The 25,934-nt window shown below is 46.6% G+C and overlaps 1 protein-coding gene across 1 annotated transcript in view; it reads right to left on the reverse strand.

Moving 5' to 3' along the window:
* Positions 1–4,594: 4,594 nt before the first annotated feature.
* RSPH3 (radial spoke head 3) overlaps positions 4,595–25,934 on the reverse strand; it is a 38,327-nt gene continuing 16,987 nt past the window's right edge. The window contains exons 6-9 of the mRNA XM_066248400.1: positions 25,684–25,846; positions 22,535–22,621; positions 21,867–22,127; positions 4,595–4,783 (exon numbers count right to left, since the gene is read on the reverse strand). Coding sequence (XP_066104497.1) covers positions 21,904–22,127; positions 22,535–22,621; positions 25,684–25,846 — 474 coding nt within the window. The 3' untranslated portion in view covers positions 4,595–4,783; positions 21,867–21,903. The remainder of the gene's footprint in view (positions 4,784–21,866; positions 22,128–22,534; positions 22,622–25,683; positions 25,847–25,934) is intronic.

Raw genomic sequence — 25,934 nt, forward strand, 5'->3', positions numbered from 1 at the left:
GGCGTGATCCCGACCTCTGCTTGCTTCTCAGCTGCCAGCTGCCGCGTCTGCTTTCTGAACTGACTGGTGCGGCGGGGGAGAGGTGTCCCCAGGTGTTGGGGTCACTTCTCTTGCTTCCCACTTCTTTCCTGTCTTTAAATCCATGTTTGTTATATTCTCTCCAGGCTTTCTAATTGTTCTGGGGGAACATATTGGTCCAACAATAACTCAGTTTTGCCAGATGTGCAAACCTCACCACCATTTTTTAACGATTATTGATCTCTCCTAGATTGCTTAGGCAGTGGGAAATCCTGGGTTAGTTCACCATACGTAACAAATACAATTAGAAAAGTAACAGTGTGCCCCAAAACAATGAAAATCTGAGGTTCTGGAACTTAAAATCCGAGTGAAATCTGTTTCAGCTGTAGTGAGCTTGTTTTATTTGACTACCACCACCTAGTTAATAAGTGTTAATAATAAACCAATGGTTTTGTCTGCGCACTGGAATTGCATTTCACAAGTGTGACTGTTCTTTTCCTTTTCTCAAAAGCAGAAAGCCCACAGTGACTTTATTATCAGACATGAGTATGTATTTTCTTTTCTGAGAACTTTAGCAGCATTAAATGAATTGTAAGCCAGAAAAGAGAAAAAAATACACTAGTTTTGTGTGTTCTTTAGAAGTACATAGTGTCTCTGAAATATAAATTGCGTAAAAGTTTAATTCCTGTACACCTAGTAAAGCTGTTGGATTTTCCAGGAAATCCTCACTTAAAATACTATGTCATACTGGCCATCTTGGAGTGTTTGCTATCCCTTTTTAAGTTTTCTTCATCTGTAATAGCTGATTCTAGTCAATAGCATTTCACATTAGCAATTCAGAATGACAAAATGAGACTTTCTATTAAGCGTGTGAGTTCTCCAGCACACTGATGTCAATCCCTAAGAATGCACGTTGCCACTAACGACGGGGACACAGGCGGCTGGCACTGTTCAAGCCAGAACCAACTGAAAACCCCATTTATATTTTTGAAAGTTACTTTTGGTTCCAGTGAAGAATGCTAGACCAACAGCTTTCTTTACCAAAATCTACTGGCTATTTTTATTCGGGACCGGAAACAGTAAGAACTCACACATTTTAAAAAAAAAAGGCACATTTACAAAACTGCTGTAAAACCAAGTCATGAAATAGATGTGGTAAATCACGTCTTGTTGGTAAATCAATAAAACTGATTCTATTATTTTTCAATCTGTAAGGAGTCAAGTGTTCCTCAGAGCATGATGACATCATTTTAGAATCTCTGGTCCCAAGGCTTCGCTGGTGGCCACAGCCGGCTCCGGGGTGCTCCCTTGTGGGTGCCCTGGGCCTCCGGCTGATGTCCCAGGTCCTCTGTATTCTCTGTGGCGAAGCAGGTGATGTATACTGGTTCTTTTGTTAGTCTCGCTCTGCTCTGCGGGTGAAATGGAATTCAATGGAGAAAACTGCTGGGGCCCCTCTCCCAGCATCTTGGAGGCTCCTGGAAGGGGTTCAGGGTTAGTAGCTCCAGGGTCAGCCTGACTGCTCCACCCCGTGACCCGAGGGCCGCAGCCTTCGGTCTGAAAGCGCTAGTGCTCTGACCGCAGGGCCTGCTCCCAGGGCGAGCAGCGAGTCGTCAGCATCGGAACGTGTTAGCAGGTGGCTTCCATCGTCCCTGAACGTCGGCCCTCTCTGGTCAGTGGACGGCCACGGAAGAGCTGGGGACATGCAATGCCCCCCTCCCGCTGCGCCGGGGAAGGGCAGGCTCGCGGGGACGACCATCAACACACAGGCGGCGTGTCCCTAGACACCACAGATGGCGCCCAGGCCTGCTGTGTCCTAACCGGTACCATGCCTCCAAACACCAGTTCTCCTTCCCGAGGGCGGTTATTTGTAAATGATAGTGTTCAATCCTTAAACAGGATCGTGTGACGTTTTCAGAAAGTCTTTCCATTTCTTTGACCTCTAGATGAACATCGTTCAAGATTACTACCAAATTAACTCGACCACCACTCATTCGGTCCCCAAGGCTGGGCATCGGCCAGATGCCATCTGAGCCACCCTGGGAGCTCTTCATTTGGAAGGATGGAAATTCTATCTTTAAAAGCAGTACTATATTCAGCACTGAGTGTGTGTCCTAGCACTTATAAAATAGTTTAGAAAACATGATGTGAGGTTTAAATGTCAGGCTTGGTCAGACCACACTGTCCACACTGAGACAGTCCTGCCCTCTCAGATTCATTACCATGTATGGTGCGTTAGCAACTTAGTAGCTCATAAACTAGCTTTTATTCAAATTATATTTTCTTTCTTTCTTTCTTTTCTTTCTTTCTCTTTTTCTTTCCCCTCCCCTCCCCTCCCCTCCCCTCCCCTCCCCTCCCCTCCCCTCCCCTCCCCTCCCCTCCCCTCCCCTCCCCTCCCCTCCCCTCCCCTCCCCTCCCCTCCCCTCCCCTCCCCTCCCCTCCCCTCCCCTCCCCTCCCCTCCCCTCCCCTCCTCTTTCTTTCTTTCTTTCTTTCTTTCTTTCTTTCTTTCTTTCTTCTTTTTTTTTTTTTGGTGGCAGAGCCAGAGAGAGCCAGAGAGAGGGACAGATAGGGACAGACAGAAAGGGAGAGAGATGAGAAACATCAATTCTTCATTGCGGTTTCTTAGTTGTTCATTGATTGATTTCTCATATGTGCCTTGACCAAGGGGGTACAGCAGACAGAGTGACCTCTTGCTCAAGCCAGCAACCTTGGGCTCAAGCTGGTGAGCCTTGGTCAAAACCAGATGAGCCCGTGCTCAAGCTGGCAACCTCGGGGTCTTGAACCTGGGTCCTCTGCTTCCCAGTCCAATGCTCTATCCACTGCGCCACCGCCTGGTCAGGCTCAAATTATATTTTCAACCAAAGCGAGTTATGGGACATAAAAAGTGTTGTAAGAACTTGAAGTTTACTTCATTGCTTTTTAAAAAATATTAATACTATTTTAATATTGCAATATTTGCTTTGGCCAATATTACCTAAATATAAATCTACGCCTATATTAAAATCTAGATCTCTCCCAAATTTCTGAATAAAAAGGGATTGTTGTTTTTATATAAATTTATAAACTTATTTTTACCATTCACCAGAATAAATAGGATACAATTTGGTTACAGTCATTATAATTGTAAATAAGACACATGAGGTCACCTGCCCCCAGTGGGACACTCAGCCATGCCTCTAACTGAACACTCCCTGTAGCAGACACCAGGGGAAGGTGGGGAGGGTCAGCCACAACCCTACTCCTCCGAGGGGCATGGACATGGCCCATCGTCCCTCCAGACTCCTTCTCTGGAGTTAAGAGACTGGCAGGAATTTCCAGTGTCTGGTGGCAGCCACTCATTCTTTGGGTCCAATTCTACTTTTTCTGTAACACTGGGAAGTACATTCTGGGTCAAACGACAATAAAAAACAACCCACCAGGCCCTGGCTGGTTGGCTCAGCGGTAGAGCGTCGGCCTGGCGTGCGGGGGACCCGGGTTCAATTCCTGGCCAGGGCACATAGGAGAAGCGCCAATTTGCTTCTCCACCCCCCCCTTCCTCTCTGTCTCTCTCTTCCCCTCCCGCAGCCAAGGCTCCATTGGAGCAAAGATGGCCTGGACGCTGGGGATGGCTCCTTGGCCTCTGCCCCAGGCGCTAGAGTGGCTCTGGTTGTGGTAGAGCGACGCCCTGGAGGGGCAGAGCATCGCCCCCCGGTGGGCAGAGCATAGCCCCTGGTGGGCGTGCCAGGTGGATCCCGGTGGGGTGCATGCGGGAGTCTGTCTGACTGTCTCTCCCCGTTTCCAGCTTCAGAAAACGAAAAAAATAAAAATAAAATAAAAAATAAAAAACAACCCACCACTTATGAAAGAACCCAGAGAAGAAACAATGCTCAGAGATTTTCAACTTTTCAATTGTGTGTGTGTAGCTGCACTTTCCAAAAAACTTGGGGAGCTTAAAAACAAAACAACAAAACACAACACCCAGGCACGCCCTAGACCAGCTGCGTCACAATGTACAAGAAGGGAGGGAGTGTTGTAAAAATCTTTTTCGGTGCATCTCACAGAGATCAGGACGGGGCTGCCGGAGTTTGCTCCTCGAGGGTGGGCAGGATTTTACTAATTCATCTCTTTGCTCACCGTCTTGCCCTCGGCAGATACAGAGCCTGAGAGCGGTGGGCGTTACCTCAGTACGTTGACTCCATCAGTGACAACAGACAAAGACAAGCCGTTTTCTCTGCCTGGCACGGAATGCTCCTGGGTGTCTTCCGGCCCATGTGCAGGGACTCCCCTCAGCACCCCCCTCACATCGTGGTGTTTGAGGGGCAGTATCCTAAGCCCCTTCTTACTGAATGCTATTGTATCTTTTTAAGTTCATTTCTCCAATGAAAAAGGCAGTGTGATGGCCTGACCTGTGGTGGCGCAGTGGATAAAGCGTCGACCTGGAAATGCTGAGGTCGCCGGTTCAAAACCCTGGGCTTGCCTGGTCAAGGCACATATGGGAGTTGATGTTTCCAGCTCCTCCCCCTTCTCTCTCTCTCTCTCCCTCTCTCTCTCTCCCTCTCCTCTCTAAAATGAATAAATAAAAAATTGAAAAAGGCAGTGTTAAAGAAAAAGGGGGCTTTATGAGTAATGTATAAATCAAATAGATACATCAGCTACAAAGAAGTAACCTGCACACTTCCATTTACCCCTTCTTTTCCCATCCAAAGAGTGAACAGGTGATTCCAAATGCTGTGGTCAACTTCTTCTTGTCGAGAAGGCTCAAGAACAGTCTTGGATAAAGTGGGCCCCCTGTGAAGACACACACACACCATATATAAAAATCACAGGTAATATCGGACAGTTATCTCACTGAGAACATCTAGAACACTGACCTAACAGTAGGATGTCCTGTGGGATCCCCTTTTCAGGAACAGGAAGAAAGGCCGGGCCCAGGGAGTCCGGGGCAGTAGCAGACCGCCTCACCCTGACAGCAAGAAACGCATGCCTTTCTCCAACAATGGACAGGAACATAGCAGAGATAATGACTAAGGCTTTATATTGATACGTGAATGATACTGAAGCAATTAAAACGCTGTAATCTCTAGGTCCATTACACTATTTTATAATTTTATAATAGGTGTGCTAATGTACACATATTTTCCTTATCTGTGAGTTCCTTACGAATCATTTTAGCAGATATGACACAAGAAGTAGAAACCACCAGAAATAACAAATCTGGCCTGACCAGGTGGTGGCGCAGTGGATAGAGCGTCAGACTGGGATGCGGAGAACCCAGGTTCGAGACCCCGAGGTCTCCAGCTTGAGCGCAGATTCATCAGGTTTGAGCAAAGCTCACCAGCTTGGACCCAAGGTCGCTGGCTTGCACAAGGGGTTACTCAGTCTGCTGTAGCCCCCGGTAAAGGCACATATGAGAAAGCAATCAATGAACTAAGGCAGGGGTCGGGAACCTATGGCTCGTGAGCCAGATGTGGCTCTTTTGATGGCTGCATCTGGCTCGCAGACAAATCTTTAATAAAAAAAAAGTTAAAAATATAAAACATTCTCATGTATACAATCCATTCATTTCCTACCGCTCATGTTCATGGTTGCGGGTGGCTGGAGCCAATCACAGCTGTCCTCCGGGACAACAACAAAATTTTTTTTTTTTTTTTGGTATTTTTCTGAAGCTGAAAATGGGGAGAGACAGTCAGACAGACTCCTGCATGTGCCCGACCGGGATCCACCCAGCACGCCCACCAGGGGCGATGCTCTGCCCACCAGGGGGCGATGCTCTGCCCCTCTGGGACGTCGCTCTGTTGTGACCAGAGCCACTCTAGTGCCTGGGGCAGAGGCCAAGGAGCCATCCCCACTGCCCGGGCCATCTTTGCTCCAATGGAGCCTTGGCTGCGGGAGGGGAAGAGAGAGACAGAGAGGAAGGAGAGGGGGAGGGGTGGAGAAGCAGATGGGCGCTTCTCCTATGTGCCCTGGCCGGGAATCGAACCCGGGACTTCTGCATGCCAGGCCAACGCTCTACCACTGAGCCAACCGGCCAGGGCCAACACCAAATTTTTATTGAATAATGCGTAACGTACACAGGTCGTTGTGAGGTCAAGAAGTAAACTTCCTTCCTTTTAATCAAGTAGTCAACTAGCTAATTGCAGAAATCCTTTTGGTAAAGAAGATGGCTAAAAGAAAAAAAGATGAGGAGCATCATACTTTTCAGCAGGAATGGGCAGAGGAATTTGCCTTTGTGGAGAGAGCAGGTTCTGCAGTGTGTCTAATATACAATGATAAAATTGCATCGATGAAATGGTCAAATATAAAGCGGCACTTCGACACACACCATACTACATTTACATTGAAATATCCAGCAGGGGACAGCAGGAAGAAAGCATGTCAAGAGCTACTGTGCAGAGTGCAAGCTAGTCATCAGCAACTCCGTGTTTGGACCCAACAAGGTGACTGGAATTTGGCTAGCTTTGCTGGTGCTTTAGCAACTGTGAGAAATGGAAAGCCATTCACAGATGGGGAGTATGCCAAAACATTCATGCTTGATGTTGCCAATGAACTTTTTGACAACTTTTCGGATAAAGACAAGATAATCAAATGAATAAAAGACATGCCTCTGTCGGCAAGAACTGTTCACGATCGTACCATCATGATGGCAAATCAAATTGAGGCAACACAAGTGAAGGACATAAATGCAGCACCATTCTTTTTTCTCACTTTGGATGAGTCAACAGACATAAGCCATTTATCCCAGTTCAGCGTGATTGCAAGGTATGCTGTTGGTGACACACTACGTGAGGAAAGTCTTGCTGTTTTGCCTACGAAAGATACAAGAGGGGAGGATTTATTCAAGTCTTTCACAGAGTTCGCTAAAGAAAAAAATCTACCGATGGATAAACTTATTTCGGTGTGTACTGATGGTGCTCCGTGCATGGTGGGGAAAAACAGAGGATTCATAGCGCTTGTTCGTGAACATGAAAAGAGACTCATCCTAAGTTTTCACTGCATCCTACATCAGGAGGCTCTCTGTGCTCAGATGTGTGGCGAGCTGCTTGGTGAGGTGATGTTGCTGGTCATTCAGGTGGTCAACTTCATTGTTGCCCGAGCTTTAAATGATCACCAGTTTAAAACACTGCTGGATGAAGTTGGGAATAATTATCCTGGTCTGCTTCTGCACAGCAATGTGCGTTGGTTGTCAAGAAAGAAGGTGCTCAGCCGTTTTGCGGCTTCTCTGAGCGAAATCCAGACTTTTCTTGAAATGAAAAACATCAAGCATCCTGAGTTAGCCAACCCTGAGTGGCTCCTGAAGTTCTACCATCTCGTGGATATGACTGAACATCTGAACCAGCTCAATGTGAAAATGCAAGGCAAAATACAGTCTTATCCTTTCAACAAGCAGTGTTTGCATTTGAAAACAAGCTGAAACTCTTCATCATCTACATTGAAACAGGTCGTTTACTACACTTTGAAAAACTGAGAGAGTTTAAAGATGCATGCACAGCAAGTGACCCTATTCAACATCTTGATCTCCAGCAGCTAGCGGGCTTCACATCCAATCTCCTGCAGTCATTCAAAGCGCGCTTTGGAGAATTTCGTGAGCGTGCTCGTCTTTTTAAGTTCATCACCCATCCACACAAGTGTGCAGTGGACAGCACTGACCTGAGTTACATCCCCAGTGTCTCTGTCAGAGATTTTGAGCTACAAACTGCTGACCTGAATGCCTCAGACATGTGGGTGAATAAGTTCAAGTCACTGAATGAAGATTTGGAAAGACTTGCACGACAGCAAGCAGAGTTTGTGAGCAAACACAAGTGGGGAGAAATGAAAAAACTTCAACTCGCGGACCAGCTGATTGTCAAAACTTGGAATGCACTTCCCGTCACATACCACACACTGCAGCGTGTGAGTACTGCTGTACTGACAATGTTTGGCTCTACGTATTCATGTGAGCAGTCTTTCTCACATCTAAAGAACATTAAGACCAACCTATGATCACATTTAATGGATGGAAGTCTCAATGCCTGCATGAAGCTTAACCTCACCACGTACCAACCAGACTACAAAGCCATCAGCAAAACCATGCAGCACCAGAAGTTGCATTAATGGTAAGAAGTACTTTATTCATCATTGATTAGCAACAACATAACAATGTTATTAAAAAGAATTCAGAGACTTATTGTACTTTAAAAGTGTTGGTCTTACAAAAAATGCACACATTTACTTGTATTTAGTGTTAAACATATTGTATGGCTCTCATGGAGTTATATTTTAAAATATGTGGCGTTCATGGCTCTCTCAGCCAAAAAGGTTCTCGACCTCTGAACTAAGGTCTCGCAAAGAAAAACTGATGATTGATGCTTCTCATCTCTCTCCATTCCTGTCTGTCTGTCCCTATCTTTCCCTCTCTCTGGCTCTCTCTCTGTAAAAAAAGAAAGAAAGAAAGAAAGAAATAACAAAATACAAAGGTCTCATAAATAACAAGTCTGTGTATTTATGAGACCTTTGTATAGTTTGTTCTTCAGATTCTAATTCTATACATAGTTTTGAAAGAAAATTTTTAATTAAAATTTTCTAATTTTCCTAAATGGACGAAATAAAAATTTTAAAGTGTTGAGTCCTGTATTCATCAAAGAATGGCAACCCGAATCTTCAAAAATTTTTAAATGGTAAGTTTTTATTGGGATTAGGGATATGTTTGTTTATGTAACACCTTCAGGAAAATTCCAAGCGCAGAAGCTGATTGGTTACTGCTGAAAAGAAGGGGAGCGAGCATGCACGGTACACCGATAGACCCAGGGGGAGCATGCACGGTACACCGATAGACCCAGGGTCCTCGCTGGTACCCTGATAAGGCCGCAGTGTCCCAGTGCCCAGATCTTCACGTATCTGGAACTAGCTCTATAATTAAGTCCTGTGTGACAGGTATGAACGCAGTCGCTTTGATTAAAGTGATGACGACTTTCTGAGGTTCTGTGTGGTCACGGAACAGAACCGGAGAAGCAGCACCTGTTAACCCAAACAGCCACCTGCTGATGTCTCTGTCTTCACGCAGGGTCAGGTCCCTGGGAAACTGGTGTGTAAACGTCATTTCTGGAGATAAGCTTCCTGTCTCCTAATTAGATATAATTGAGGAGCTGCCTGTCACTGCCCCACTCAGCACAGGGAGGCAGTCTGGGCAGGGGGCCTTCAGAGCCAGCCTGTGGGTGGTGGATCCAGGCCCTCCGAATACTCGTGACTCTGAGACAAATGACAGCCTCCGTGGTCGTGGTCCCTCACATATCACGGGGTGATGACAGTGCCCACTGTCTGCGGCCTCTTGGAGGCTGCCGTGCCGTGGTGAGGTGAGTGCTGAGCTCGGCATGGCTCTACCTCGACCCACTTAGCGAGTCCTCCCACCTGCCGGAGCTTCGGCTTTCTCTCTCCTGGGCACCTGGCACCTCTCTGTTGCCAGTGTCCAGGGCAGCAGCCAGGACCCTGTCATGTCTGGTCCCACTGTGCTGTCTGTCCAAGCTGGTGTTGGTAGTGACTGGGCGTCTGAAGGAGGGTCCCGGAGGGAACAGCGGAGGACCTGTGACCCTGTCCTTTACATCAGTCCCTGACGGGGAGCAGGTAGCGGAGGAAACACGACGCTGTCACTCACAGCAGTCGGGAATCTGGGGACACTTTAAACAGACCCTGTAGTGGAGGTCCTCACTGGACAAATGGAGAGAACTGAAGGGCTTCCCCTTCCACAGCCACCGGGCAGGGGCGAGGACAAGCGCCCAGTGCTCCTGGCGGGACCTCACGCTGCTCATTTATTCAAGACGTTTATTGAGTGCGGACAGTGGGGAGCAGTCACGGACACGGGGCTCACATCAGTGTTTCTACACTGGAATGGGCCAGATTCTCGCACAGTACTCAAACTCAGAAGGAGAAAAGGCAGCAAACGAGTCTGAACAAACAAACATCAGCACCCAATAGTTCCTAAGGCCACACGAGCACAGATCGCTCGTGGAATTGACCGGACGGTGGTGACCACACCATCGGTCACAACAGGACAGGAGGCGTGTCGTGAACAGTGCACTCCAGAGCAGAGGTTTGCTTTCATCTGTTTTTGTCATTAGACTGTCTCTGCAAGGAATCCCTGACGTTTTAGAAATTTTAACAATTTATTCTCCTTACGTCGCAGACCTGGCTTCCCGATAACCTCACAGCTCGCTCTCTCACGACCGCCCCTCACTTTTGTCCCCCCCCAGGGCAACTGGAATCGTACCTCCCTATATCCAATCTTACCAACAGTCTAAAGTTCTGCTAGACTCCGCGTAGGAAAATACACACCTGATGTCACTCCTTCCTTAAACACTCTCGCTGCTCTCTGGAGTCCATCCTTCCCCGACATGACAACGCAGAAGGATGTGAGGTCACCCCCTCACAGTTTCTACCGATGAACTGTCGCTTCCCTTGCAGCTCAGGGCCCTGCTGAGACCCCGCCGGCCGCCCAAGTCCCGGAACTGACTGGAGCAGCAGGACAGCCTGCGTCCATGTTCAGACCCCGTGCTCTGCAAACGTGTGTGTTTGCATCCCCCCGTGTGATGTTTAGAGAAAGATAAACGACTGTGAAATAAAAGAAAAGAAACTGCACAGGCTGGCAGTGTCAGAAGCTCCCCTTTAAGACACAGCGGGTGTGGGTTACTGTCCAGTCTGGACGGAGGGGGGGCAGGCAGACTCAGCCCTGCTCCCCCACCCGCCCGGCTCGCGCAGCCCCCTGTGCGCTTGTTCTCCTCGCTTCTTGGGTGCGATCTGGAGCAGACTCCACAGCTCTTCTGTCCCTGTGAGGGCACTCAAACCTCCAGTCTGATCCGTGAGCCTGATGCAGAGAGTGGTCCAAACCCAGACCCTCCTGCAGCTGGAAGCTTCTCCTCTGTGGCTCGCCCGCGTCCAGTTCCGGTGTCCACAGTGGGTGGCAGAGGCCGGGTGGTGCGGTGGGTTCCTCCCCTCTGCTCCCAGTCTCCCCAGCCTGCGGTGCTCGCCTGCTTCTGACGCCTGAGGCGGGGCTGGGGGAGGGAACCGCCCAGGCTGGTGGCCACGCATGCCGCAGGCCCTCCTGTAGCTGCAGCTTCATAGTGTGGGGACAGGGGCTTCGGCCCTGACCACTCCCATCAGGACTGGCTGTGTGGCCTCAACACTTGGCCGCGGCCAGTGTCCGTAGCACCGCCCTGAGCCCGGGGGTCTGTCCACGGGAGGCCAACTCCAGCTCTGGAGGCGACTCGGCAAGGATGAGTCCTGGGCAAGTTGATCGTTAGCTCCCAGCCCCTCTCTCAACTCAAAGGGGCCTTCTTCCTTGTTCCACCAGCATCCCACACCATCTCCACCACAGGACCAAGGACAGTCTCCACATGGCTCTGAGGACACCGCAGAGCAGACCAGGGCCACGGCACCCAGCCCCAGCCCAGGAAAGAGGTCTCAGGGTCAGCGCCGGTGTCACAGGTGTGGGACCTGTGCAGCCCACGGGAACCACGCTCAGAGGGGCCCCAAGCCTGACTTACTGCTCTGATGTCACTGAATTCTTAGTGATGCTCGAGCAAGGGCCCCACATTCCCACCTGGCCCTGGGCCCGTCCCGGGGATGTCATAACCTTCTTTCCCAGTCTTGTGGAAGACATTTTTCTACCTCGCCTCCGGCGTTGATCACATGCACCACGGGGTGTTGGCGTGGGCAGACGGACACGTCCTTAGCTGGCCAAGAGAAAGTCAGGAGTGACCTGTTATCCAGATCCACCCTGGCCAAGGAGGCGGGCCCATCGGCTGGCTACCTGTGGCTCGGGGTCCCACTGCCCCTTGGCCAGGCGTAGCTAACAGCGAACAGGCTGATAACGCCATTGTCGCTCCGTATCTCCATCCGAGAATGAAGCTACTTGCGAAACTGTGGTCTCTCCTATCGTCCACCTCTGAGGAACATCCTGGCTCCGCAGGAAGGCTGCTCGCCAACACCAGGGTCCGAGGACGGCTGTCTGGACGTGCCCTGTGCAGTCACAGGGACCACCTGGTCAGGGGCTGTTCTCCCAAGCAGTGGGCACGGCGCTGCCATGAAGCCACCACGGTCCGCAGCATGGCCCACAGACAGCCTCCCACGGCGCCCGGCAGGATGTCTGTGGCTTGCTCCGCTCCAGGCCTCAGTTCACGGCTGGCAGTGGGCCTCGCCTTTAGCCTGGTCACACGGGCAACCGGCCTGTTTCTATTCTGTGAGCTCCTGGAGGACCAGGAAGTGTCCGTGTTTGAATTCCCAGTATCCACTGAGCAGGCGTCAACAGAGGTCCCCTGTGGGAGTGAGCTAAGGGGGGTTCGCTGGAGTGCGCGCTTCAGTTTGGCTTCAACGTCAGCAGGGCTAGTACGTGAAGCTCACCTCATTTCCTTGTTTTCCGCATTTTTCTGACCCCTTGATTTGCAGGTTCATGGTCAGTCTATGAACAACGGTTGCCCAAACGACCAACACCATGTCTACATTTTCACACAGCGAGGAATATTGTGTCAGCCTAGTTTTCACGCCTTTCCCAGGGCTCTGGTTCTTCCTGACTTTCTAGTATTGTCACTTTTTATAAGATGAACATTTCAGTTGTTACTAAAATCACCTAAAACTATTCCTTTCAGGAGGAAGACAGGAAGGAACAGACCCAGAAGATGACGCTGCCCCGGCCTCCGGGCCTCCGTCTGCCCTTCAGGTCAAACTGTCTTCTCAGGGGTGTCTGGGTAGCCAAGGGCCTCAGTCTGCCCTTCAGGTCAAACTGTCTTCTCAGGGGTGTCTGGATAGCCAAGGGCCTTGGAAGGAAACCGAACAAGTTTCGAAGAAAAAGGCTGTGTCTCCCTGTGCAGCCAAGAGCAGGCTCCTGCTCGCTCGGAAAGATTCCATGCCCCAAGCGCAGGGTTCCTCTCCCCCAGGGTGAAGCGTTCCACGTGCAAGATTCACTGGACCTCCTCCACTTTACCTGTGGGAACCGGGGCCCAGGAAACAGCACAAAAATGCTGATATCCTGGGTGCCGTTATCACTGTGAGTAATACACTGCCCTTTATCTCTGACTCAGACGTCTTGTGTCTTTACCAGCATCCTTGAAACTCTGGCAGGCTAACCTGACAACCTGAAAGTAAATAAAATCTCAGATTCTTTAGAGTTCTGGACAGAGCTGTCCAGAGATGGACAGAGATACAGATTTGAGGCCCAGGACTGAGGTCTCCTTCACAGCATTGGTGGACTGAAGTCATGGCGCCGATGAGGTTACTAGGGTTGGCGGGGTTGTCATGCTAAGTGAGACAGGAGAGAAGAGAGCTTTGAAGAACCCTGACTACTGAGAGGGAGCGAGAGAGAGAGAGAGAGAGAGAGAGAGAGAGAGGGAGAGGGAGAGCGAGAGAGAGAGGGAGGGAGAGAAAGGGGGAGGGAGAGAGAGAGAGAGAGAGAGAGAGGGAGGGAGATTGAGAGAGGGAAAGGTAGAAAAGCATGTGGAGCAGACGAAGACAGAGAGACCTGAGAAATAAGAATTTCAGCTTCCAACAGGAGTGGCTAGGAATGTTAATTACTCTGTAAATCAGTAAGATAAGCACCCTGGGTTTCAAACTTGAGAAGTCCCTGGAGACTTCAGTATAACCAGCTTCCGGGAAGGATGAAGACAAAGGACAAAGTTCAGGCTGCAGGGACTGAGAAGGCAGTGGGGGCGGAACGGGAGGACAAGGACTAGGCAGTGCTTCCCGGACAGGGTGGCAGGAGAGAGGACCCCAGGGAGGTGTCCGGGGCTCTGGAGAGTGCTTCTAATGCAGCACACAGGCACGCACACGCAGACACATGCTGTATCTTATCTGTGGGTCCAAGGTTTGCTAGTCTGGTTCCAATTCACTTTTCTAAACCCAAACAACTACTCTTTATAATTTTTATTTCAATTTCTTCCCAAATATGATCTCAGAACAAAGGAAAGTTTGTTATCCGGGAAAAACTTGCAGCATTGTCATTATTTTTCTACTTGGCCGCAGTTGAGGAAGAGTTTCTGTGGACTAAATCAAAATCCGAGATCCACAGGGTCAGACAGCTTCTCGAGTCCCTTCTGTACTGTGATTACTGTACGGTTTTCAGTTATTTTTAGGGCCTGGAACCCAGAAATGATCAGTGTCCTGTCATAAATCATTAGCTTTGTTAGCTTGCTGAATTTTGGTAGCCTCCAAATTCTTTCGATTGGCAACACTGAGATTCTGCTGGTCAGCCGCAGTTAACTCAGCCTGGGTTCTACACTGTCATGTGTCCAGAGGACTGGTTCGTAGAGAAGTGGGTTATGTATCTCAGTCACCTCTAGGAATGAAAACTGGAATGTAAGTTTTTCTTTATTCTTCTGGAATTTTAATAACACCGAGAGTTGGATTTTTCTAATGGATTTAAATATTTCCTGAATGACTAATATATAGTCATATATTCTGAGGCAGGAAAAAATATTTGCAAGGAACAGTTCTACTTGAAGAATTTTTTTTTTTTTTTTTTAACAGAGACAGAGTCAGAGAGAGGGACAGACAGACAGGAACAGAGAGAGATGAGAAGCATCAATCATTAGTTTTTCGTTGCTACACCTTAGTTGTTCACTGATTGCTTTCTCATACGTGCCTTGACCAGGGGCTACAGCAGAGAGATAACTCCTTGCTCAAGCCAGTGACCTTGGGTCCAAGCTGGTGAGCTTTTTGCTCAAACCAGATGAGCCCGCACTCAAGCTGGCGACCTCGGGGTCTTGAACCTGGGTCCTCCGCATCCCAGTCCGACGCTCTATCCACTGCGCCACCGCCCAGTCAGGCTACTTGAAGAATATTAAAAATAAAATGTTTTCTGTTGATTTGTCTGCCATGAATATTTGGTTGTTTTACAGGGGAGAGCTTATTAGTTATTGGTTACTTACTAGGTGGTGGCAAGGTGCTCTTTTGAAATCATTTCATGACACTCATCCTGAGTTAGGGATATTTTAAGAAGAATAACTGAGAAACTGGGAATACGATGTTCTTCCTTCATGGGGTAGCAAACCAGCTTTTTCAATAAGAAGCTTCAATTACGAAACATTGGATTAACGTATTTTGGGCTGAAAAGAGTAACATTTCATCTATCCAGGAAGACTAAAGCTGCGTGGTGTCTGACCTCCTTTAAAATTTTTAAAGGATTACACACCAAGCATCTCAAATAGAATCCACTGCACATAAATCACCATTTTTTGATGATTCATCTTTATAAATATTAACTTTTAAAAATGACAGTTTTATAGAGATACAATTTACATATGGTGAAACTCACATAGCAACTCAGTGGTTTTCAGTATTTTAACAGAATCATGCAACTCTCGCCACGATTTAACTTGGGAATGTCTTCATTTCTGCAGCAGGAATCCCGTCCCCGTGAGCGGGCACTCTCCATGAGCCCTCCACAGCGCTGGCCACCACTCATGTACTCTCTGTCTGAGGACTTGCTAGTTCTGGGCATTTTTTTCCATAGAAACAGAATGATGTAACGTGTGACCTTTATGACTGGCTTGTTTCGCATCGTGTAGTTTTCAGAGCTCAGCCATGTTAATAGTATACAGCACCGTATTGTTTTTACTGCCAAATAATATCGCACTGTTTTGATACAGCACGTTTTATCCATTCATCAGTCAGTATTTAGGTGGTTTCCACTTTGGGCTTTTATAGGTAGTGCTGTTGTGAACACTCATGTACAGGTTTTTGTGCAGACTCGTTCTCATTGCTCCTGGGTGCATCCCTAAGAGTGCAGCTGCAGGGTCATGTGTAACTAAGCGCAACATTTTCAGAAACTGCCACGCTCTTCCGAAGCGGCCACGCCATGTTATAATGCCATCAGCAACGGGTGAGCTTTCCAATAGCAGGATGTCTCTTTGGTTCTTTTTTAAACTTTTTAAATGATTTCTATCTCTTGATATTCATACTTTGATTTTCATACTTTAGTTCTTTAAACATGGTTTCCTTGAGGTCTTTGAGCATATTCGTAATAGCTGATGAATGTCTTTGTCTAGCACGGTCAAAATCTGGACTTCCTAGGGAACAGCTTCTACTGACCTTTTCCTTCTGTGTGGACCACACTTTCCTATTTTTTGCAAGTCTTCCAGAGTTTTGGTTTACATTTGGACACTTTAAAGAGCTAAAAATGTCCTAACTCTGGACATCAGATTCTCGTTCCAACCCCCCAACCTGGGTGTCCTGTGCTCTTTGCTTTGCTGTTCTTCTGTTGAACGCGTTCCTGACCAAATCCTGTTGACTCTGTACCCTTTGTTGTGTGTTGCCATGAGGCTCTGCTGAATTAGCTTAGTCACCAGCTAACAATCAGACAGAGCTTTCCAAACGCCCGGAGCCGGTACGTCTTGCACCCTTTGCTGCTGGGCTCGTGTGTTGGGACATGCTTTCAGCATCTCAGCAGTTCACAGCTCTGACTTAGCCTCCAGTTCCTGCTCCGGCCGACCTCGAGGAAGGCCCGAGATGAGTCTGCTCAGGTCTCCCTGGGCGTGCACATCAGCACCCTCCACGGTCTCCCAGGGAGGTCCCGAGGTTTTTCACAGGCCCCTGCGGACACCTCCACCCCCAGACTCCCCTTTCAAGGTTGTGGCTGGCCTCTTGTTTGTTCAACCAACACTTCTGCCTTAGGCAGCTGTGATATTAAACACTTGTGGGGTTTTTGTTTGTTTGTTGTTTTTTAAACAAATGTCCTGGTGCTAGGGCTTTCCTCACTGAGCAAGCTGTGAGTCAGGGCAAACAGAGATAAGTCCTGCAAATGCACTTTTCCAGACGCTGCCAGACAGGCAAGAGTGACCATTTCTGGGACGTGGCTATTGGGGAGCGCTAAGCCTGTCTGCTTCCTCTGATGGTGCCTGGGCCGCTGCCCTCAGTGCCTGTGGTCAGAGTCTGCTGGTGCTCAAGGCTGACACGGAGCTGGGAAGATCGAGACAGACATAGGGCAGTGAAAATGCCACAAAGCTTACTGTTCTCACTGAGATTCGGCCATTTTTCTTGAATGAGTATTCTTCGTTGTTGCCAATCTTTGGTTAATTTCCAGTTCTGAAAGTGTTGATTCTTTGACAGTTTTTGCCTATGTTCTCATTGCTTTCATGGAGGGGCAGACAGACAGAGGTCCGTGCCTGACCACCGCAGGAGTGCGTGCTGCACAGACATTCATTTCTGGCTGTGCTATAATACAGTGATGTAGTCAGGACTGCTGAGGAATATTCGATTTTGGTCCCAGGCTGTTGTGCTTTGTTGTCTTATTTTTTCCCTGCCTTTTCACTTTGTTAGCCCCTGGGTCTTCCATAGAAGGCCCCCTCTCCTTGTAATATGCGACTTCTGATAGGCAGAGCTCAGAAAGAGCCAAACTGGTTAGCAACCAGTAAAAACAGGTTTGGGTGGTCTGCTACGAGGAGACTTTGTGACACTGTGACTGCTCAGAAGTCACTTTGGCTTTTCTCCCCTATGTTCTAAAAATAAAGTTTCTAGATATCTGAACTGAGAAGTGAGTTGGTGATATGCAAACCATGGCAGAGAACAGCCCGGCAGTGCTTCTTGCTGAGTCAGATGACATCTATAGTAAAATGCTTAATTCTGGGAAACATGTTTTAAGATGACTTTGACCAAATAGGAGTTTCAAGAGGACAGTGACCAGGAGGGAGAATGAGAAAGTTTTGAAACTGTGTTATATGAGGAATACCTGGGAAGAGTGGTGACATTTCATTGAGAGAAAAGAAAAAGCTTGCTAAGAAGGAAAAACGCACTGGAGTATAGAATAGGGTTAATATAGAAATAAAATGATCCTGTCCCCCTCCAAATGCCATGACTATGAACTAAAAAGCGTAGGTTATAATGGGACAGATTTTGACATAGCATGAAAATTTTTTCTAATGGGAAATGTCCAATAATGCTATTGACTAAGCATTTGCCATAGCCTCAGTCAGGGGAGATAAAAATGCTATTCTAGAGTAGCTCACAGAGTGTAAGCTTCATCCTTAAAGGCGTTAAAAAAAGTATAAATGATTGCCTGTTAAGGACCCTGTATCGGCTGGGAGACTGAAGAGTCCGACAGCTAAGGTCCATTCTAAAACTAACGTTTTAAGTATCTGAGATGCAAGTGGACGTGCACTAGCATCCTTGCAGAGCTGACAGATGACTTCAGGGCAAGACAAGATATTCAGTGTGTGTCTAGAGACTCCAAGGAACACAATCTATTTTTGAACTCTTTGTCTACTAAGGTCTCTTTATGGTCATTAAATTATGTATGAGTTTGGAGGCAAGTTAACTTTACCTGAAGATTCTACTGACACCTAGTGGTAAATATGGATATCAATATAATCTAAAATGTTAGAAGATAGGTATATAAATTAAAATATTCAATGTTTATAAAAATTACTGTACACAGTGATAAAATTTATTCACATATTAAACTCTATTTTTAAATGGATTGAAATTGTTTAAATATAATCTTTAAGATACCTTTATTCTGAAATTTCAAACTTTTAAGTATTTTGATTTTATTTTATAAGCAAACTTATTCCATCTTTTAACTCTTATATTTCAGTTGTACTATTTTCATGGTTTATGAAAAACAGGAAAATCTCTATTAAATTTTAATTTGTAAGTTAATGTCACTGGGACACAAAGGTAAATACGCCCTAATTCAAAGTAAGAATTACAGACACCAATCCAACACCATTAACAATACTTTCTAATGATGGTGACATGCTATTTGTAACATTCTTATCTGTATTTCTGACTGTGAACAATCTTAGAAAGGTTGGTTCTGATTAGACCTAGGAACTAGGGTCTATGGGGCATTTAAACCCATGTTGGAGCCTCTTCAGAATGCCTTTATCCTAAATAAATTAAGTGAGATAAATGGCAATGAATATATATATATATATATATATATATATATATATATATATATATATATATATGTGAAGGACTTCCCAGGGCATGCCAACACAAGTCACAATGGCTAGACACTTTGATGCCTAACACTAGAGAAAATTACTTTCACCTCTCTGATCTATTTTAGTGATATGGGAATTTATGTTGGGGATAATACTCTCTATACATTTATTACATATCATCCATTGTATTACCAGTTAGCTTCTGTTAGCTTAGTGTTAGTTTAAACAATAGAAAGAAATGGAGCTCCTAAGGAGAGTATTAGCAAACGTGGGCAAAGCCAATGCAAGTCTGAAAATTTTATGCACTCATCCCATTTGCAGAGTTGCTTACAGTTAGAAAAAACCCAGACATAAGGAACCCAAGCATATCGCCTGACGACCTAACCATACAATATTTCACATGCTTGGAGAAATTCCTTATAAACTTTGGGAAAATTTAAAGATTCCTTTAATATTATTTTCCCCAGATGATATGTAACATATAATATTTGTTTTTTCTTACAGGGGCAGTGCCCTAACACCTCAAATAGTTTTGTTTCTCTCAAGGATGGAATAGGATGGCAGTTAGGCTTAACCAATTTCAGTGTGAGGTCTACAAATTTCTGTATATTTTGATAAATTGAGTTAATTTATGGAATTATAGGGCATAGGTCTGAATGTTTAACAAAGCATCTGCAAAGTGCTTAACAAACTGGATTATTGTAAAAAAGGACTAGAATTGTGGAAGGTAATCTCAAATCCATTTTGAAAGCATTCTTAAAATTATAGTTATTCTGTTTTTAAAAAAATGATATCATTTCTTAAAAACATATTTTCAATTTTTAAATTAATTTTTTTAGAGAGAGAGAGAGGGAAGAAGAGGCAGAGAGAGAGAGAGAGATTTCATTTGTTGTTCCACTTATTTATGCATCCATTTGTTGATTCTTGTATGCACCCTGACCCAGGATTGAGCCGGCTACACCCTTGATGTATCGGGACAATGCTCTTGAACCGACTGAACTCCCCAGCCACGGCTAAAACTGTAGGCATTTAAAAATCAGTAATAATACGAAGATCAGCAAGAGCTCTAATTAAGAAGACCTAATTTGGTCTTCTTGCCAAAATTAACTTTATAAATTTTAGGGTTATCATGAAGACTGCTTAATAAGATGGAACTAACCCAGCAAAGAAAACAGGTGTAATCCCAATTTTTAAAATGCTGGTAATGCAATAATTTATTGAAGGTTACTCTTTGTACCTCACAAGGGCTCAGGTTGCTTAGAAGAAAGTACACTCAACTGGAAGATAAGAAGATTGGGTTCCAGCGTTCATACTATTACTTAGCAGGCTCGTCGCCAACGGCAGGTGGCGCTAGCGCCCTGAGCCACGTTCTCGTGTCCACGCAGGCTTCCTGCAGCCCCTGGCAGGGTGCTGGCACTCAGTGGGGCTCAGCAACCTTCACTGGCTGACCGACCTCGTGACTGAGAACGAAGATTAAAATATTGTCACACATACTTCAAAAGGGGAGCCACGAGACCTGTGGTGGTGCAGTGGATAAAGTGGCGACCTGGAATGCTGAGGTCACCAGTTCGAAACCCTGGACTTGCCTGGTCAAGGCACATATGGGAAGCAACTACTGCGAGTTGATGCTTCCCACTTTACCCCCTTTCTCTCTCCCTCTCTACCTCTCTCTCTCTCTCTCTTTCTGCCTTCTTTCTAAAAATCAATCAATAAATTTTTTTTTAAAAAAGGGGAGGGGAGCCATGAGGTGTAAATGATTAGTGATGTACGGAAAACGGTTTGAGAGCCCGATGATGCTATATATAGTGACGCGGTTCCGTCCTTGTCACAAGAGGAGAAAGACATTCTTTCTCCATTGTTAAACTATGGATACATTTCCGATACCTAACATAAAAAGAAATTAAGATAAAAATGTGTTAATAACCGCAAGTTACTTCAAATCACGGCAGCTCACATATCAATAAATACTCAGAGAGAAGTGGGCTGTGTCTACCGAAAGCCTCAGGAGACTTCCGTGATTGCTGAAGGTTAGTTAACAAGACCTTACAGATCAAACATCTTATCTCCAACAGTGCAAGTAAGTTCTCCACACAAGCTCAGACTAAAAGCCAAACGTGCTTTGCCTATACTACATATAATATAGTCATAACATATAATATCTTACATTAAAAAGAAAGGATTTATATGTACTAAAGTTGAAAGATTTAAGATATATTGTCAGGTAGGTGAAAGATGCAATCAATACATTTATATTTATATATAGAGAAGTCAACCCATATATTTCTAGGTGTTCAAATATATAAGTATCTTCAAAAGGGCTTAATAAGTATATGCTAATTAATATCCGAAGTTATCTCTGGGGAAGAGAGTGGACTTGCTGAAGGGTGTGTAGAGATTTAGCTTTAGATTTAGCTTTACCGGCCTCGCCTGATATTTTCTAACAGCAGGAATGTGAAAAAAGAGATGAGGGAAGATTACCAAGTCACGGACTCCTCTGTGCCTTCGTTAAGTATCGGAGATGGAATGGGGAGCTCCCTGCTAATTCTATACAAACACGGGTATGCTTCCTGGTCCTTAAAGGAGGGTGCACAACACTTTGTCACAGAACTTAGATGTTCCTACCTAGAGTAAGTCACAGTTTCCCTGCAGAGAAGAAAAGCTCATGGCACTGATATCTAACATTAAATATCATATTTACTAAAACAACAACAAAAAAAACTAACCCACAAGTTAGAAAGATAAGGAAAAATGTATTTGTTAGTTATATATAGTAATAATGGGAAGCTTGTAATTAAGCATAATTCTCATTAGAGTTGTAACTTCTAGATATCCTACTAGTAAATCAATGTAGTATTTAAGTTTCCCTTATTATTGGTTTTATTGTTTCAGTGGATTTGCTTTGCCCAATCCATTATGTTGAGTAATAGTACACAGTCTGCATAGCCTAAGGGGACTCACGTCATTACCTGACTGCTTGGCACGCTGATGGGCTGTGGACTGATGTCACGGTTTCGAGATGCCCCCGCGTTGTGACTGGTCTTCCCATCCAAAGAACTTCCTTATTTCTGTTGGTTTTTCTCCTTCTTTCATAAGCTTTCTTCCTTGGGATGACAACCTCTGGCTGCGCCTTCCCTCGTCCGCCATCCTTGGTTCCTGGAATTCCCTCGGGGGGTTGTCCCTCTGCTCAAAAGTCGTCAGCCGCCTCTCAACCGCCTCACGGATCAACACTGAGAATTTTTACATACAGAAGTCCTGTGATTTTTTGTATTTCAGTGGTTAGTTATAATGCTGACACATAGATGAGTATAAAACACTCTCCAGACCTCGTCCCTTCCCTACATCATAACCTTTTATATAAAGTCAGTGCACTTGCCTTCTGAGCCACTTAAGGAATCAAATAGGAGTTATGTCCAACGTCTGTTTTTAACAAGATATCATTTATATTTAACAAAAGATGTTAATACTGATCAAATTATAGAAGAACTAAAAATAATATTGAGGGTAAAAATCTGCACCTTGGTTAATATCGTTGACAGACTGAAAAATTAAGAACTAAAACTGTAAAATTACCACCTTCCTTCTTCTTATTTCTTCTACGGAGGAATGTTAGAGGACTTTTAAATAAAATACTTACTGTCCAGCACCGTCCTTCCCACCATGCGTTGTTCCATCGTTCTGTCCACTTCATTCATGAGCCATGGGAGGAATCCTGTCTCAACATCTGCAATAAAAAAGTTCATTTTAATCCTCAAGCGGTTTTTACAAGTCATCATAGATAGGAGTAATCTGTGCTTCCCCATACAATGTCAACACTGTCAGCATTGCTTTCCTCACAGAAAAGGTTACTCACAAAGCATTAGTTTTGCCACATTCTCTATAAATGTCCTGGTCCATTTCCTTTGTATTGCAGTAGAAATAGTATTTCCAAAACGCTGAGGCCTTCTTTGAGGCCAAAGCTCTTAGAGTGGACGGTCCCGGTACATCTGAGGTGGATTAGGGGGTGGTGGGTCAAGGAGGTGGGAGTGGGATGGGATGGGGTCTGCGGCAGAAGTGCAGGGCATACAGTCAGTCTGGGATCAGGGGGTGGTGGGTCAGAGGTGGGGGTGGGATGGGATGGGGTCTGCGGCAGAAGTGCAGGGCATACAGTCAGTCTGGGATCAGGGGGTGGTGGGTCAGAGGTGGGGGTGGGATGGGATGGGGTCTGCGGCAGAAGTGCAGGGCATACAGTCAGTCTGGGATCAGGGGGTGGTGGGTCAGAGGTGGGGGTGGGATGGGATGGGGTCTGCGGCAGAAGTGCAGGGCATACAGTCAGTCTGGGATCAGGGGGTGGTGGGTCAGAGGTGGGGGTGGGATGGGATGGGGTCTGCGGCAGAAGTGCAGGGCATACAGTCAGTCTGGGATCAGGGGGTGGTGGGTCAGAGGTGGGGGTGGGATGGGATGGGGTCTGCGGCAGAAGTGCAGGGCATACAGTCAGTCTGGGATCAGGGGGTGGTGGGTCAGAGGTAGGGGTGGGATGGGATGGGGTCTGCGGCAGAAGTGCAGGGCATACAGTCAGTCTGGGATCGGGCGTGCCTGTGAACCGCACCCCAACCCCAAGCTCAGGGCTTCCCGGCTGCTGATCAAGACTCAGGATGCAGGTCAGAGGATATCTGACAAGAAGGCTATCTAGAAACCAGGGGTTTCATTAGTGATACATTTGTTCAAACTGAAATCTGCACTACTGTGTGAGCCTTTTAAAACTATGTTCCATTACAATATACATTTTAATGTTCAAAAATAGCTTTTTTGTGTGCCCCTGGCTGTGTAGCTCAGTTGGTTAGAGCATTGTCCCAGTATACCAAGGGTTTGGCCATCTGTCAGGGCACATACACGAATCAGTCTATGCAAGCATAAATAAGTGGAACAACAACCCAGTGTTTTTCTCTCTCTCTCTCTTTCTCTCTCAAATCAATTTTAAAAAATAGCTTTCTTAGGAGTAGGCATCTACTTTTTATTTTTTTAATTAATTAATTTGAGAGAGACAGGAAGGAAGGGGGCAGAGGAGAGGGGTGAGAAGCAGCAACTGTTAGTTGCTTCACTTTAGTTGCTTATTGATTGCTTCTCATACATGACTTGATGGGATGTGGGGGGAGGTGCTCAAGCTGAGTCAGTGACCCCTTGCTCAAGCCCACGACCTTGGGCTTCAAGCCAGCAACCTTTGGGCTCAAGCCAGGGACCATGAGGTCATGTCTATGCTCCCACGCAAAAGCTAGTGACTCTGTGATTAAGCTGGCAACCTCTGGGTTCAACCTGGGGACCTTAGCGTCCCACGTCCACTTTCTATCCACTGCACCACCACCCATTAGGCTCATTTTATTTTTCAGTGGGGTGTCAACAGTGTGATAGAATATCATATTCACTACTATAAGTAATTTTAAGGTAGGTATGAATCTATTTATAAGCTTTTTCATGACCTACAACTGACTTTCAGAAATTCATGAGAAAGAAAGGTTGTTGGCCTGTGTGCTGAAACAGTAAGATGGTAGCAAGGCACGTGGACCGAGAGTCAGGCTCCGGTCGGGCTGCGCCTGCGTGCTGCCCGCGAGGTGGTCGGGAGCAAGGCACACGGGTTGGGAGGCAGGCACGTGGACTGGGAGTCAGGGTCCAGTTGGGCTGCGCCGGCGTGCTGCCTACGGGGTGGTTGGGAGCAAGGCACGTGGACCCGGAGCAAGGCACGTGGTCCGGGAGTCAGTGTGGTCGTGCTGCGCTGCGTGCTGCCCGCGGAGTAGTCGGGAGCAAGGCCCGCAGACCGGGAGTCAGTGTGGTCATGCTGTGCTGCGTGCTGCCAGCAGAAGGGAACAAGGCATTGAACTTCTCTGAGCCTCAGTTCTTAGTTCTGCAGAATGGGGATTAATCTGCCCCAGCCACCCCACAGGGTTATTGGGAGGATCACATGGTATCACGCATGAAAAACACTGTATACATCAAAGTACAATATAAATGTAAACTAATACTATTGGTGTGTAATCGGACCTCTGCGTATTGAGCTGAATATGTAGTCAGGGCAAAAGGCACATTGCTAACATGTACCCGAATACCGGTAGTCATTTGAGGTGGGACCTGTACCCACAGCACTGAGGACCGAGGACCTTTGAGTCGGAGGGAAGAGGGGCGGTGAGAATACGGCAGCCCTGACCCCCCTGGGGCCAGCCCCGCTGGAGCGGCGGCTCTGGGGGACACGAGCAGGTTTGGGTTCTGTAAAGGCAGAGCCCAGGTCTCCTTTTTAATCTCCCACACCTAATGCAGTGCCCGGGATGGTGTGAACACCTAACATAACCCAACAAAGGACCTTAATTGCCGCCCCAAGGGGCTTTTGATTAGAATAGAAAATCAGCTGAGAAAAAGTTAACTTGCATATACATGTACATTATGGCTTACAAAAGTTTCATATGACAGGTACCTCCCGAATAGTCCTCATCTCACAGTAAGAAAACTGAAGCTTGTACAGCTATGTATTTAACAATGAAGCCGGGTCCCTAATGCAAACTTACCGCCAAGTCCGTTCTGCTTTCTACAGGCCCATGTTCCCTCTGAAACAAGACAAACTAACATACTGAAATCAAGATCTTTAAAATATACTTACTAGTAATAGCATTTACTTAAAACCACTATAATTGACTTTTTGATTTGCTTCAGAGATAGAAAGATTCCAATTCAAAATAAAAATGGGCAGGGGATAAATCTGAACTGTTAGGACGACGCTCACTGTAACAGGAGTTAATCGAATAAAAATCCTCCACAAACCTCTTTCAACGGGGTCAAAAAAGTAGCCACCTTCCCGGAGGCTGTCGAACACCGAAGGGAGCAGGTCGGCCAGGTAGCGCTGCGCGAAGGCGTGGGCCGCGATCTTCTGCGAGGTCTCCTTGTGCTTGTGCACCACCTCCCACTGCTGGTGCTTCCGCCGGTCCTGCCCCGAGAGAGCCCCGTCACTCCTGGGCCCTCAGCTGTGTGCCCGCCCCGAGCCCTCAGGCCAGTGTGAGAACAGTTGGGACTCA

Source organism: Saccopteryx bilineata, chromosome 12 (assembly GCF_036850765.1).
Source record: "Saccopteryx bilineata isolate mSacBil1 chromosome 12, mSacBil1_pri_phased_curated, whole genome shotgun sequence".
Classification (NCBI taxonomy): domain Eukaryota; kingdom Metazoa; phylum Chordata; class Mammalia; order Chiroptera; family Emballonuridae; genus Saccopteryx; species Saccopteryx bilineata.